The sequence below is a fragment of the Macaca fascicularis genome, chromosome 5 (genome assembly GCF_037993035.2).
Source record: "Macaca fascicularis isolate 582-1 chromosome 5, T2T-MFA8v1.1".
In the NCBI taxonomy this organism is placed as follows: Eukaryota; Metazoa; Chordata; class Mammalia; order Primates; family Cercopithecidae; genus Macaca; species Macaca fascicularis.
This window is the reverse complement of record NC_088379.1, coordinates 17,045,772-17,058,754: the sequence shown is the minus strand read 5'-3', so window position 1 is coordinate 17,058,754 and position 12,983 is coordinate 17,045,772. Positions and strand designations below refer to the sequence as shown.

The 12,983-nt window shown below is 32.4% G+C and overlaps 1 protein-coding gene across 29 annotated transcripts in view; it reads left to right on the top strand.

Moving 5' to 3' along the window:
* The window catches only part of LCORL (ligand dependent nuclear receptor corepressor like), a 177,328-nt gene that overhangs the window by 137,751 nt on the left and 26,594 nt on the right, over positions 1 to 12,983 (top strand). For 10 of the 29 annotated variants that reach the window (XM_074039458.1, XM_005554551.5, XM_065544817.2 and 7 more), the window contains one exon: positions 7,314 to 12,136. The exons of 8 other annotated variants lie outside the window; for them this stretch is intronic. In XM_074039458.1, the coding sequence (XP_073895559.1) occupies positions 7,314 to 12,136 (4,823 nt within the window). Of the gene's footprint in view, positions 1 to 774; positions 4,849 to 7,313; positions 12,137 to 12,983 lie in introns of those variants that run through there. 11 more of the 29 variants (XR_012434725.1, XR_012434721.1, XR_012434718.1 and 8 more) reach the window with 3 other exon arrangements.

Genomic DNA, 12,983 nt, shown 5'->3' with positions numbered 1-12,983 from the left:
TGGATTTTTTTTTACAACTTTTTTGCATCTTCCCATTAACTAACTGCACAGGAAGCTTTTTTGTCACATTTAAATCTTAGAGGTAGACTGTAATTTGTTTCAACTATGACTGTAGTAGTACTTGAGTCGTAAGGTATAGTAAGCTTTCTGTTTGAGAAACTTTGAAAATTACAGTGATACATTTGAAATAGAAGTGACATTGATAATATCTAAAATGAAATTATTCAAATATAACTTATCTACTTGTTTCAAGTTTTAAGTTCTTGTCTAGAGAAAAATTAGTCTTGTGGAAATATGGGATGTTTGTGTTTGGAAATATTCCTGCTGCTACAAATTTCCTTTAAAGGGGTTGACTCTTTTATTACTTGTTTAGCGGTAACGTCACGTTTGTACTAACAAAAACTCCTTTAGGATTTGGGTACTTTTTATAATGGAACTCTAATTGTACAAATAAAATTTATAAGTGTTGCTCTACAAGCATCTGTCAGAGGAATAGCAACATCATGAGAATATTTTTACAAATACTGAGTTAGGATTTTATGTTCTTGGAAGGTCTGCCCGTTGAGGCCACCGTATCATTGACACATTGTCCTACCAGGACTGTAGCGTTTGCTTTGATAAGGAGTAACTACTACATCTCACAGACTTAAAAGTGTCATAAGCAGTGATGTTACCTAAGCAAGGAGTATAATAAAGGAGTGGACCCTCCCCTTCCATAGCTGTGTGAGAGTCTCTCATGCATCAGTTTACCATCGTTTCATTCCATCCATCCAGGAGACTACACAGAAACAGAGAGGACTATGTGGAAAGAAGTGCTGAGTTTGCAGATGGTTTGCTCTCAAAAGCTTTGAAAGACATTCAGTCTGGAGCACTGGACATAAATAAAGCAGGCATACTTTATGGCATACCTCAAAAAACTTTACTTCTTCACTTAGAAGCCTTACCAGCAGGGAAGCCTGCATCTTTTAAAAACAAAACTCGAGATTTCCATGATAGTTATTCATATAAGGACAGTAAAGAAACGTGTGCAGTGCTGCAAAAAGTAGCCTTGTGGGCAAGAGCTCAAGCAGAGCGCACAGAAAAAAGTAAACTCAATCTACTTGAAACCTCAGAATTAAAATTCCCAACAGCTTCCACTTACCTCCATCAGCTAACTCTACAGAAAATGGTCACTCAGTTTAAAGAAAAAAATGAAAGCCTCCAATATGAAACTTCAAATCCTACTGTACAGTTAAAAATTCCTCAGCTACGAGTAAGTTCTGTCTCAAAATCACAACCTGATGGTTCTGGTCTGCTGGATGTTATGTATCAAGTTTCCAAAACCTCTTCAGTCCTAGAAGGATCAGCTCTCCAAAAACTGAAAAATATACTCCCTAAACAGAACAAAATAGAATGTTCTGGGCCTGTAACTCACTCAAGTGTTGACTCTTACTTTCTACATGGGGACCTCTCTCCTTTGTGTCTTAATTCTAAAAATGGAACAGTTGATGGAACCTCTGAAAATACTGAAGATGGATTAGATCGAAAAGACAGTAAGCAGCCCAGGAAAAAACGTGGCCGCTATCGGCAATATGATCATGAAATAATGGAAGAAGCTATTGCAATGGTAATGAGTGGAAAAATGAGTGTTTCCAAAGCACAAGGAATTTATGGGGTACCTCACAGCACTTTAGAATACAAGGTAAAAGAAAGATCTGGAACACTGAAGACTCCTCCGAAGAAGAAACTACGATTACCAGACACTGGGTTATATAATATGACAGATTCAGGGACTGGCAGCTGCAAAAACAGCAGCAAGCCTGTGTAGATTACTTGTTAGGAAAATGTGTGTGTGTGTGTGTTTGCGTGTGTGTGTATGTGCACAGGTGTGTATTTGTGTGTCTATATACACACATGTGGGAATTACAAATGCTCACTCTGACAGGAGACATGAAATTTTACAGTTCAAAAACCACTTACATGCCTTTTGAAAAAAAGTTTTATTCAGGGTTTTCACTGTGGACAGAATTATATAGTTGCTTACTTAATTCTGATAGTTTGTATTTAATCCTTGTATAAATAGGTGAAAAAGATTCAGGTTTTCTTTAGTAGTCAATAGCATAAAGCGTTGTGGGAAAACGAGTAATTGTCAAGTGAAACATTTTTATTGGTGAAAGACCATTCCAGCCATTCAGTTGAACCATCTTATAATGGAAATATGGTATTAATAGTTTATGAACATTCTATACAACATACTTAACAGTTGTTGTATGTATGTCAAACAACCAATCAAAGTTTAAATAGACAGCTATCTCCATACTAAGAAAAATTAATATATACAGTATTAGTACACTACAGTGCATTCTATGAAATACAAAATGCACTCAAGTGCATCCACCAGGAATAGAAAAGAAAACCTTAAAGGATATGTATAATGAAATTTAATATTTATCATTTAATAGTTGATTTAGCAAGAAGTTGGGGTTTATAAGGTATATACTTTAAAAAAAAACTGACACATAGTTAACCCCAGCAGCTATAGAACCCTTTAATATAAGATGGAGTACTAAGAACAAAAAATAATTTAAATTTAATTATTAAAATAATTTAGTTTTGTTTTTCATTTGAAAAATAAGCTAATGTGTAAGGTTAGAAAAGAAAGTTGGAATGCAACTTAGAGCATGTTTATAATGTGCACAGAAAAAGCTTGAGAATGATAATTTTGGTTTAAATGTGCTGGTTAGTTGATGTTATGACTACTTTAAATTTTAAGGATTGTGACACACTCCTACTATTGAAAAACCTCAGTGTAACTTTAATATATTTGCTGCTGTGACATTTCAAAACATTTTCAGTTTATCAAAATGAATTGCAGATTTCATTTTGGTGGGCGATACATTATCATTTTGCTAATAACCAAATTTGCAGTTTGTTCAGGGTCTTGAATAGATTTACAAATATTTAACACTGAAGCTGTTTTGAACTTTCAGTAATGTAAACTCTACTAATTGGGTAGTTAGAAGCTGGGCAGTGCATTTTAACTTTTACTAGACTCATAAGAGAGACTGGTCATTTTTACATAGCAGTTTTAAAATATGGGTCAAAGTATCCTTGTTGGATTTATGGAGTATGCAACTGTAGTGGTAAAATGTTATAAAGCATATGCCTTCATATAAAGAATAGGGATTTGCTTTATGTATTCAAAATTCTCTGAGTGCCCCCTTTCTCTGTTAAAATTCAGGTTCTGATCATTTTTCTAAGCCAGTTTTCCTAAGTCCAAAAGGAATACTTTTAGCTGAATTTTAAAAATAAGTGCACCTTGTCAAATACTTGTGTTTTTACACTTGTGTTTGTGTGTATTTAATAATCACATATACATGTAATACTAAAGAGATTTTCAGCTATTAAATTTTAAAACTGCTTACATGTTTAAAGAAACTGAAGAGTGAGAAACTACACAACCAAGCAGTTATTTGGTCTCTGAGATCTATACTGAACCCTCTTCAGCTATTAATGTTACCTGCACACTAGGGTATGAATCCTCTTTTTTTTTTCACCCCAAGAAAATATACATCATAGATTACAGAACAGCAGATGTCAGGGTCATCTTTCTTTTTAAAGAATTAAGCCATATTTTGTGAGGGCCAGAACTTGGATTATTTAGTATATTTCCCCCTTCCCCCAATGAAAAACAAAGTTAAAGGTAAAGTACATATTTCAAAACAATTTTATTGACCTCTTTATACAGAATTTTACTTGGAAAACTTTGGGGGCTTTGAATGCATTACATAATATTTATATTGTATTGAGCTTTTTTATTCCTCACACTATATTTACATTAATAAATTGATTAAGAAGTTTATAGTAAAGGGAAACTTACAGAACACTTTTGTATCATTTAAAAGATGACCTGACCAAAAACTTTACAGGATTCATAAATCAGGGATCATTTTGCTATTGACTTCACAGTAATCAGTAGTTTTATAGGTAATATTATAGTTAATTTGCAGCATTTTAGTACTTGTATTATTTATTTTTGGTCAGAAATAGTAAATTAAAATATTTTTTGATAGTTTATAGGTAATAATCAACCCATAACTTTTAAAAGAAACAAAACATTTCTATTATTGAGTTAACATTTGATTATACAAACTAGGAAAGGCAGGGAAATTCCCCTTCTCCCCAGTGGTTCTATTAAGATGACCTTTATGTTAAACTTTCAAAGTACTTTATGAATTTAGTTACCAGTTACTATTTATTAATTGACAATTTTCTGAAAAATCCCATTTCAGCAGACTTAATGAAGGTGAAAGCAATCCTTATGTGCTTTCTACTTATTTGAATGTTCCTCAAGTATTTTATATTTTAAAAAAAAAAAAGGAAAAGAAAAAACAGTGCCTCTGTTTTTAGAAAACTACTGCTCAGTAAAGTTGTTTAAACCATTTCTGGTAGCTAATGACAATTTTATATTAAATTGTATACTAACTTTAGTGAGACTGATTTTTTTAGTTGTTTACAGTACAAATACTTGTATTTGTTTTTTAATTGCAGTATTTCCATTGTCGCAGTAATTTAGTAAAACTCTGTGGCTGCCTTGATTTTGACAGATTTTGTTAATATAAACTGATTGTTAGGCAATTAGTTATATTTATGCATAAATCAATTGCACTATAATTCATGAATTATTTATTACAATATTTTCTAATGAATTCATGTATCTGTCTTGTGTTGTAAATGTACTGTAATTCTGTTCCTACTTTGTGTTGTTATATATCTAAATCTGATTGTATGAATTTTAATTGTTCAGTTAACGTGTTTCTAGGTTGTAATTTGTAGTAAAGCACTTCAATGCTTTTGCACTTAAATTTACAACACTGTTGGTGTGTGATTGATTTACTCATTCAGTAAAAGAAAAAAAGAAAAGAAAAGAAAAAACTGACTACACTGACTTCTTTGATTTACTTTAGGAAGCAGTTTTATTAAATATAGTATTCTAATTTACTTTTTCTGAAGAAATATTCCAACAAGTTTCTAATGGGCAAAATGGATAGTCACTTACTAAAAATAGGCAGGATGTTTGGTTTATAAATCAAACAGGAAAAGATTAGAAAACTTTAAAAGCAAAGGATTTACCAAAAAAATACAATTTTAGAACCTTATATAATCACCCGAGAATAATTCTAGGCTGGATACTTACCTGTGCGTTCAACTACTATTTACTCATTACTAGGTTTTTATTTAAGATCTTAACATGCAACAAATATGGGGGGAAGTGTTTGAAGCCAAATAAGCATATTGTGAAGTTCTATAATTTGAGATCTTAGTTTTCTGCTATCTGATACATAAGATAGAATCTAATATCTGAATATCTAATTTATACCTTTATTAAGCTGTTCTTATAGCATTAGATGGGAATTACTGGCTACCATAGTATTTTTGAAATTCCATTATTAATAAACTGAATAAGAAAACTCTAAAAGCTTTGCTTAGAATGTCAGAAGAGGGATATAAAAAGTGGTTTTGTAATTTTGTGAGTTTAATCAAGTTGATATTACACCATTGTTTCAGAATACTTAACACTAGTCATTAGTTTTTATTATTTATACCGCATACCTGGCTTTATTAACAAAAAAAAAGGCCTTTGAGCATTTCAGGAAGAGTTATGAATGGTTATTAATCTTCAAAATACAACATATTTTTCCAAGAAACATGTAAATTCTTTGTTATGCCATAACATCACTTTAGAAACTGCTGAAGTGCATCTCTCACAACATTCTGGGTTTTCTTTTGCTTGTGTGAAAATTAGTCATTTTTAATTTGCTGGAAAAGAATATAATTATATCGTAATCTTTGATAGTTATCATTTCTTCCTGCCCTTGCTCTCTACATGTATTTTTTAAAACTATCTGATTGAATCCTGGGAGTCAATTGCATGATTTTACACTCCCAACCATGACAAAATTTATAAAAAATTATTTTCAAAAAGGAAAGGATACTGGGGTCATGTCCTATCTTCATCTGTCTAGAGGCAGCAGTGGACTTTAAAAGTTTTATTGTAATTTCATATCTCTTCTCACTTTGTTTGATAGCTTCTTTATGTCAAATCACTAGTTTTAGTGAAACATTGGTTGAATCTAGTAATCTTTTTTTCCAGAAAAGTTTTGATCACGTTTAAAATTTGCTTTCTTATTTTTGCTACTCAAATAACATAATTTTTATAAAATATAAGTGAAATATTACTTATCTCTGAAACAGGCTATATCAGTTTTAGGCAGCAAAGTAAAAATATTCCACTTCCTGTTTTAAAGTAAAAATTTATAATTTTTAATATAGATGAGCATAAAAATTCTGTATTTAAGCAAAAATACATTCTTCAATAGTAATTCATAATCAGCATTATTCCAACCTTAAATAAAATTTCTAGAAATCAGGAACTATTAAAAACAAATGTAATAAACTGTAAGTGAAAGGCAATTTTCATGTACAGAGTTTGGTGATATGTTTAATTAAAATAGATACTTTTCTGAAACAGAACTCTTTAAATATATTTTATTCTTCCTGCTGCTGGTATTGGATTAAAAAAAAAAAATTGTAGACTTCTATATTGGTTGATAAGCAAGCCCGGTTCTTAGTTCAAGTTAGATGTATAGTAGTTTCTGTAGTGGGCCATTTTCCGGCATTTGAAACTTAATAATTAGGTAAGTAATGCCTTTAGCTTTTATGAAATTACTTTAGTATTTAACATCAATTAAAAATAGATTTTATTTTTAAATAGCTAACGCCTGCAGCTTAATCTTAGGAAGGACATTCTCTTATTTACATAAAATCTAAATCCCTTAATTTTCCTTGTGATTATGGGAAGCTTTTACTATTTTCACTGCCTTGGAAAAAATATCTATTTTAAATAAAGATTGTACTCCTGCATTTTATTTTCCTTATTTGCACTAATGTAGACTGATAATTATGTATCAGAATAATTTATAAAATGGCTACTTTATAAAAATTTAACTCCTTCTGAAGCACTTTCCATTAAATATTCTTAATACATTGAAAACATTAGACATTAATATATAAATGTAATCATATGTATAATCATCAGCTTTTATATTGCAAAAATAGGGCTTTGCTTTGACTTATACTTTGTTGTAGGAAATTAGTTATGAGTGCTTCATTATATTTTTGCTAAACAATAATCAAAATGCCATTATTGCAGCTCTCTAGGAGTCAGGAGTCCAGCAATACCAAAATATCTTTTTTCGAACGCTGTTAAAATTATAACTCCTTGTAGTGGTATTTTTGCTGCAATTCATTTTTTGTTTGATTTTTATTTTTAGTTCAACTGTTGATGCAAAATCAGAGGAAGCTTCTAAAATGGAAAAAAGAAAATCAGCATTAAGCAAAGTTTTGGAATCTTTGTGCATACATCACCAGCAACAAGTTTTGGCTATGTTGAAATTTCTAGTCCAAGAGCAGAATGCTGCTTCTCTTTGCTGTTGTAATACATCATGTGTTGTGTCTTCAGAATCTCAAAAGCCCTTAATCGAAGATAATTTATATGGTCTGTTCTGTAATTGTGAATATAGGCTGGCAGAAAAAGGTTGTTTACAAAACGAAAAACAAAGCCCTGGTTTAGAACCTCTGCCAGTCTGTATTAAAGATTTAAATTGTTTATCTTGCCAAACTGTAACTGTTGAACACATTAAGCCAGTAGTGAATAGAGGAATTGCAGACAGTTATAATTCTCACAGGTGCTGTTCTGGACTGTTACCAAACATTCACTCTACAAAATCAGCCTTTCGTAGTCCTCTTTTGTCAAAGGAAGTATGTGATCTTTCAGTCACTCTTAAAGATGCCTGTAGATCTCGAAGTCCCTCACCCCCACCATTATCACCTGTAGAAACTGAAGGATTTGAAAAATTGAAAGACGTCATCTCAGAGATTTCAGCCTTAGAAAATAACAAACTTGAAGCAAACATTAACCAGCCTCCATCTCTCACACCAGCAGAAATAAGCAGCAATAAGAGTGATCATGAAGATAAAATACTTAAAACTAAAAAATCCGGTAACTCTTATTCTTTACTCTCAAATGACAGCAATAATTCTGCTACAAATCATGAAAAAGGTGAAACTGCTGTAATTTTTCAAGATTTAATGGATCGCATTAATGAAAAACTAAAATCAATAGAAACCACGGATATGACAAGCCTTGTACAGTTACCTAGCAGTGATTGTAATACATATAATGATTTAAAATTGGGAGATTTCATAACGTCTCTCTTGCATAATGCAAAAGCCAGTGATTATAGTTTTATGGAACTATTGAGTCAACACGATAAAAAGGTAGAAAATAAAATTATTCAGACAAGATTTCGAAAGCGTCAAGAAACTTTATTTGCAATGTGCAACTCCTCTGATTCACCCATGTTTAGAAGGCAGTCTTTACAGATAAAAAGAGAACTTGCTAGTCTCGATGAAAATTTTACAAGAAAAAAATACACCGAGAAAAGTTCAAGGAAGTTGACACAAAACAATGATATATCTTCATCAGACAAAGGAGAATTCTATCATGACCAAGGGTCTTCTTTACAAAATTCTAAAAGACTTCAAGATAAAAATGCTGAAACATCATTTTCACCAAATTATGCATTACAGTCACTGCAACTACCTCTTCATAGCTCAGAAACTAACTTGTCTTTTAATTCATTTTCAGAAAGCTTTAAAACAACTTCCCCTGAGAAAATGAGCTTAAGAAAGCCACAGGAGAAATCTGCAGATGGAAAACAATTTTTGCAAAATCATAGGAAAAATCCAAAGTTAAGTAATACTCAAACTCTTTTGAGAAATGATGCTTCTGGACTTTTGAGCAGAACTAAACGAAATATTGTGCCTCCAGGGTGGTATTCTATATATGTAACAAATAATTATGTTTTTAAAAAATCACCTAAAGCCAAAAAAGTATCCGAATCCACAACAAAAAACGTTCCAGTGAAAAATATTCACATTGAAAGCTCACACAACATAGACCTAAACAAAATTGCAATGAATTCTAATTTACAAGTTGTTGTGAAGCGTTTGGAAGATACAATAAATATAGCCAATAAATCCTGGAATAATCAGCCATTATCAGAAGGATGTAAAGCATCCAAGAAATTGATAGAAATTGATGGTAAAGATCAAAATGCTGACAGAAATATGACTCTTACTCTAAATAGAATGACATGCAAAGAACAGAGCTTATCAAAATCTGTGGTAGCATCCAGCAATATTATCAAAAGTCATTGCATGCCTACAATGGATTTGAATAACAAAAGACTTGAAAATCTGAAAAAGTCAACTATTTTAGATATGGGTCGCTTGATTTCCAGTGGTGAAAATGTACCAGCAAAATATGAAGGTATTGAAAGTTCATCTGTTTCCAACTATTCTAGTCCTATCAAACTCATGTTTTTATCTGAGGTTAAAAGTAGTGAAGGAGTCAAATATACTTTAACTTCAGTTGGTACTTCCCATTCAAATGTTGTTCTCCCTTCTGAAAAACCTACAATCCATCATGTAACTGAAGAAAAAACAGAAACAAATGAAGATATCTCAAATGCGAACTCTGAAAATTATCACTCCAATCATTATGATACCGATACTCTTCAAAGAGAACTAAACAAATTCAATCATGCAAAAGAAACTTCAGGATCCTCTACAATGTTTATAGGTGATATAAATAGTGATAAGCCACAAGAAGAAACTACGGACAATTCAAGCAGTGCTATTGATCCATCTTTTAAAAGAAAACCAGGTAGACCAAAAAAAATAGGTCCCCAAGTTGTGAGACAGATTAAGCGACCAATTGGAAGACCACCAAAGCCTAAAACTGATCAAACAGACATCACTGTTTGCCAGAATGAGCCCGTTAGTGCTGGAAGGAAAAGCCCAGAATCTCTCATATCAGAAGTAAAAGAAGGTATTTATAAAAAGAGTATTACAGTAACTGTTATTTATGGAAGATCAAGAAGAACTAAAAGGCATGTTTCTGAAGGAAATGTAAACATAAGCAACCTTATGTCTTTAAACAATAATGCTGGGGATTTTCCAACTGAATATAATAGTCCCAGAAATATTAGTGAACACAAAATTAACTTGGGTGAAAGAATAAGTGCTGTCGCAAGCTTGACTACTGAAAGTGAGATCTTGGGGTCTGGCTTTGAATATGTGAGACCCATCAAGAACAAATCTGTGATACCTCAGCCTTCCAAGAACATTGTTCGACCAAATCAGAAGCCTTTGACAATAAGTAGGAAGCCTGGTAGACCAGCAAAAGTGAAAATCTCTGGCATATCTGTGACTATTAATAGAACTTCACCTCAGGAAAGAGAAGTAAGTATTAGCAGCTGCTTGCCTCCTTTAGAACAGGAAAATACGTTAGGAAAAAATCTACCTGAAGAAAAGTATGACCAACAGTGCACTAAAATGGATAAAATAAGGCACACTGAAGCTGATATATTTAAAAATGGATCAAAAAGTATGATTGCTACTGTACCTTTGAGACATTCTATTAGGGACAGAAAACCATCTCTGCATTTCTTACATTCATTAGCATCTTCTAGCTCACTTATTTATAGAAATGCTCTGCTCCATAAATCATATAAACTGCATTTGCAGAAAAATAAAAGTCAGAAGGAAAAACATAGACAGTCAAAGATGAAAATAGCTTACAAAGATACCCCAAGAAACAGATTTTCACGGAATGCAAAAAAGTGTTTGGAAGATAATAAATTAGTACCTATTTCTGAAGTATCCTTGGATCCTATAATTTCATCAAACCCTTTGCTCAGGTGGTGGGCTACCTCTGCTTCAAATGATTCCTTATTAGAGGAATTAAACAATAGATTTGAGCAAATAGCAAATGCTTGGGTGCAAGTAAGTGGCGATGAAGCTGAAAATTGTATTCATAAAAAAAGAGAGCACATTGAAAATGATCATTTCAAAGTAGCAAGCCCTTTGGAAACTTGTCTTTTAGAACTTGAAGTTTCACCTGTAAAAATGCTTTTTCAGAAAAAGTATGATTTGAATGAACTCTGTACTTGGTTTATGCAAACAACAGAAACACAGTCTCTTTCACTAGTTAGAAAAGCAAATGCCCGAAACCCTTTGGAAGTAATAAATACCAGGGGAATCAAATTAGGGACCAAATATTCTGACTTTAATGCCAGCCCCTTCAGAAAGCACTTTAAAAAATTTGCACTCTCTTCTCCTTCAAAATCAGCAGAGAAGTTGCATATACTGCATAAAGTGACTAACTCTCCACTCTTAAATGTGAAAAGTAATTTAGCAATAGCTAGATTAAAAAGGACTGAGTTTAAGAGGTTGCATCATGAAAGGTGGAAAAGAGAGGGAAAGCTGCACAACCATGGGACAGTTGACTGGAACTCTAAAAGGAGAAACTTAAGATTTTTCTGCCAGAACCAATTTTTAAATAAGACTGAGGGAGAAACAAATGCTGACATCCCACTCCAAGGAAAAAGCATAGTAGATAATCAGTGTGTTTTGCCACCTGATATCAGGGGTGACTTGCAGCAGAGGGTAGTAATGCCTGACTTCAAAATACGTGCTAGTTTCGAGAATAAATTTAAGTCAGAAGCAAAAGAGAATGGAACAAATTGCAGCCAAAAAGACTTCCAAAAGGGACCAAGACTAGAAAATGTGTGTCCTAATAGTTGGAGGTCAAAAACCTTAAAAGACTGTAGAATATTTTTGAGGAAGCTCAACTGTCTTGAACACAGAAATACTTTAAAGCTAAATACAATCATTTACTCTCCTGAATCTACTGACAGTGGAAATACTCATCAAACTCATATGGAAGAATCAAAGCGCTTTACTTTAAGATCTCATTCTGCTAGGCAAAATTCTTTTAAAAAGCAATCTAAAGAAATAGAAAATGCTAAAGCAAATAATCCTTCAGCTGATGAATTTGCTGACCATCTTGGCAATAGTAAATTAAGCAAATGTATTAACTTTGACAAGAATCCTGATAGTTTTGAAGTTCTTAGCAATTTGAACAAAAGAAAAAGACCACCATGGAAGACCACAGAAGTATCAACAAAAAGACATAAACGACAGTCATGCAACAGTGGACAAATGGCAAACTATTTTTCCAAATCCCTAGGTAAGTTCTTCTCTATGTAATTTTGAAGTTTCATTGTAGGTGCCTTGAGTAAAGTATAACAGGTAGAAAAGGAACAGCTGATTCAGTTTTAATTAGTTTCCAAAATATTTGGACAACCTAATTTCTTGGCACCTAGTATGAAACTCATGAGATTAGGTGCTGCTAACTGTATCAGTGTGCTTCCCCACCTCTTAATATGTCCAGGATTTCACACAAATAAAAATATATATAGTAGAGACATAGAAATCATCTTTAAAATATATTATTTTAGTAATGTAGATGTTATCTCCTTTTGCATTTGGTTGATCTAATAAAATCAGTAAGCAGTTTGACAGATAAATATAACCAAGTAACTAACTAAAAATTAAGTACCACACTATAGTAAATATTACTCACTTGAGAAATCAGTAACAACTTTGAGACCATGTTTTAAAAAAAGTAAAGACTATCTGTTAAATTGATAGATTGTAACATATTATCCTAGGATAATCTTAATCTCACATCACCCACCAAGTTGTTATGTCATTTGGAACTCACTTTAAGACTGATGATTTGAAGAGTGGTAGAGCACCAATATTTTTAAAAATAAATCAGCAAACTTGTTGAATAGTTTTTTGATATCAGACATTGAGTTCATTTCCACAGATATAAAGATGAGGATTCTTTTTCACAGATAATCCGTAACCTAGCAAGAGAGAATCATGTACAAGTTATTGTTAAGGTAATGCCAAATTCAAAATGCAAACCAGAATTACCTTAGCAATTACATCCTTTACTCAGTTATACTGACTTGATGTTGGTGCCTCAGGGAGACTCAAGGACCCTACAAGCTTCTCCGACCCACCGT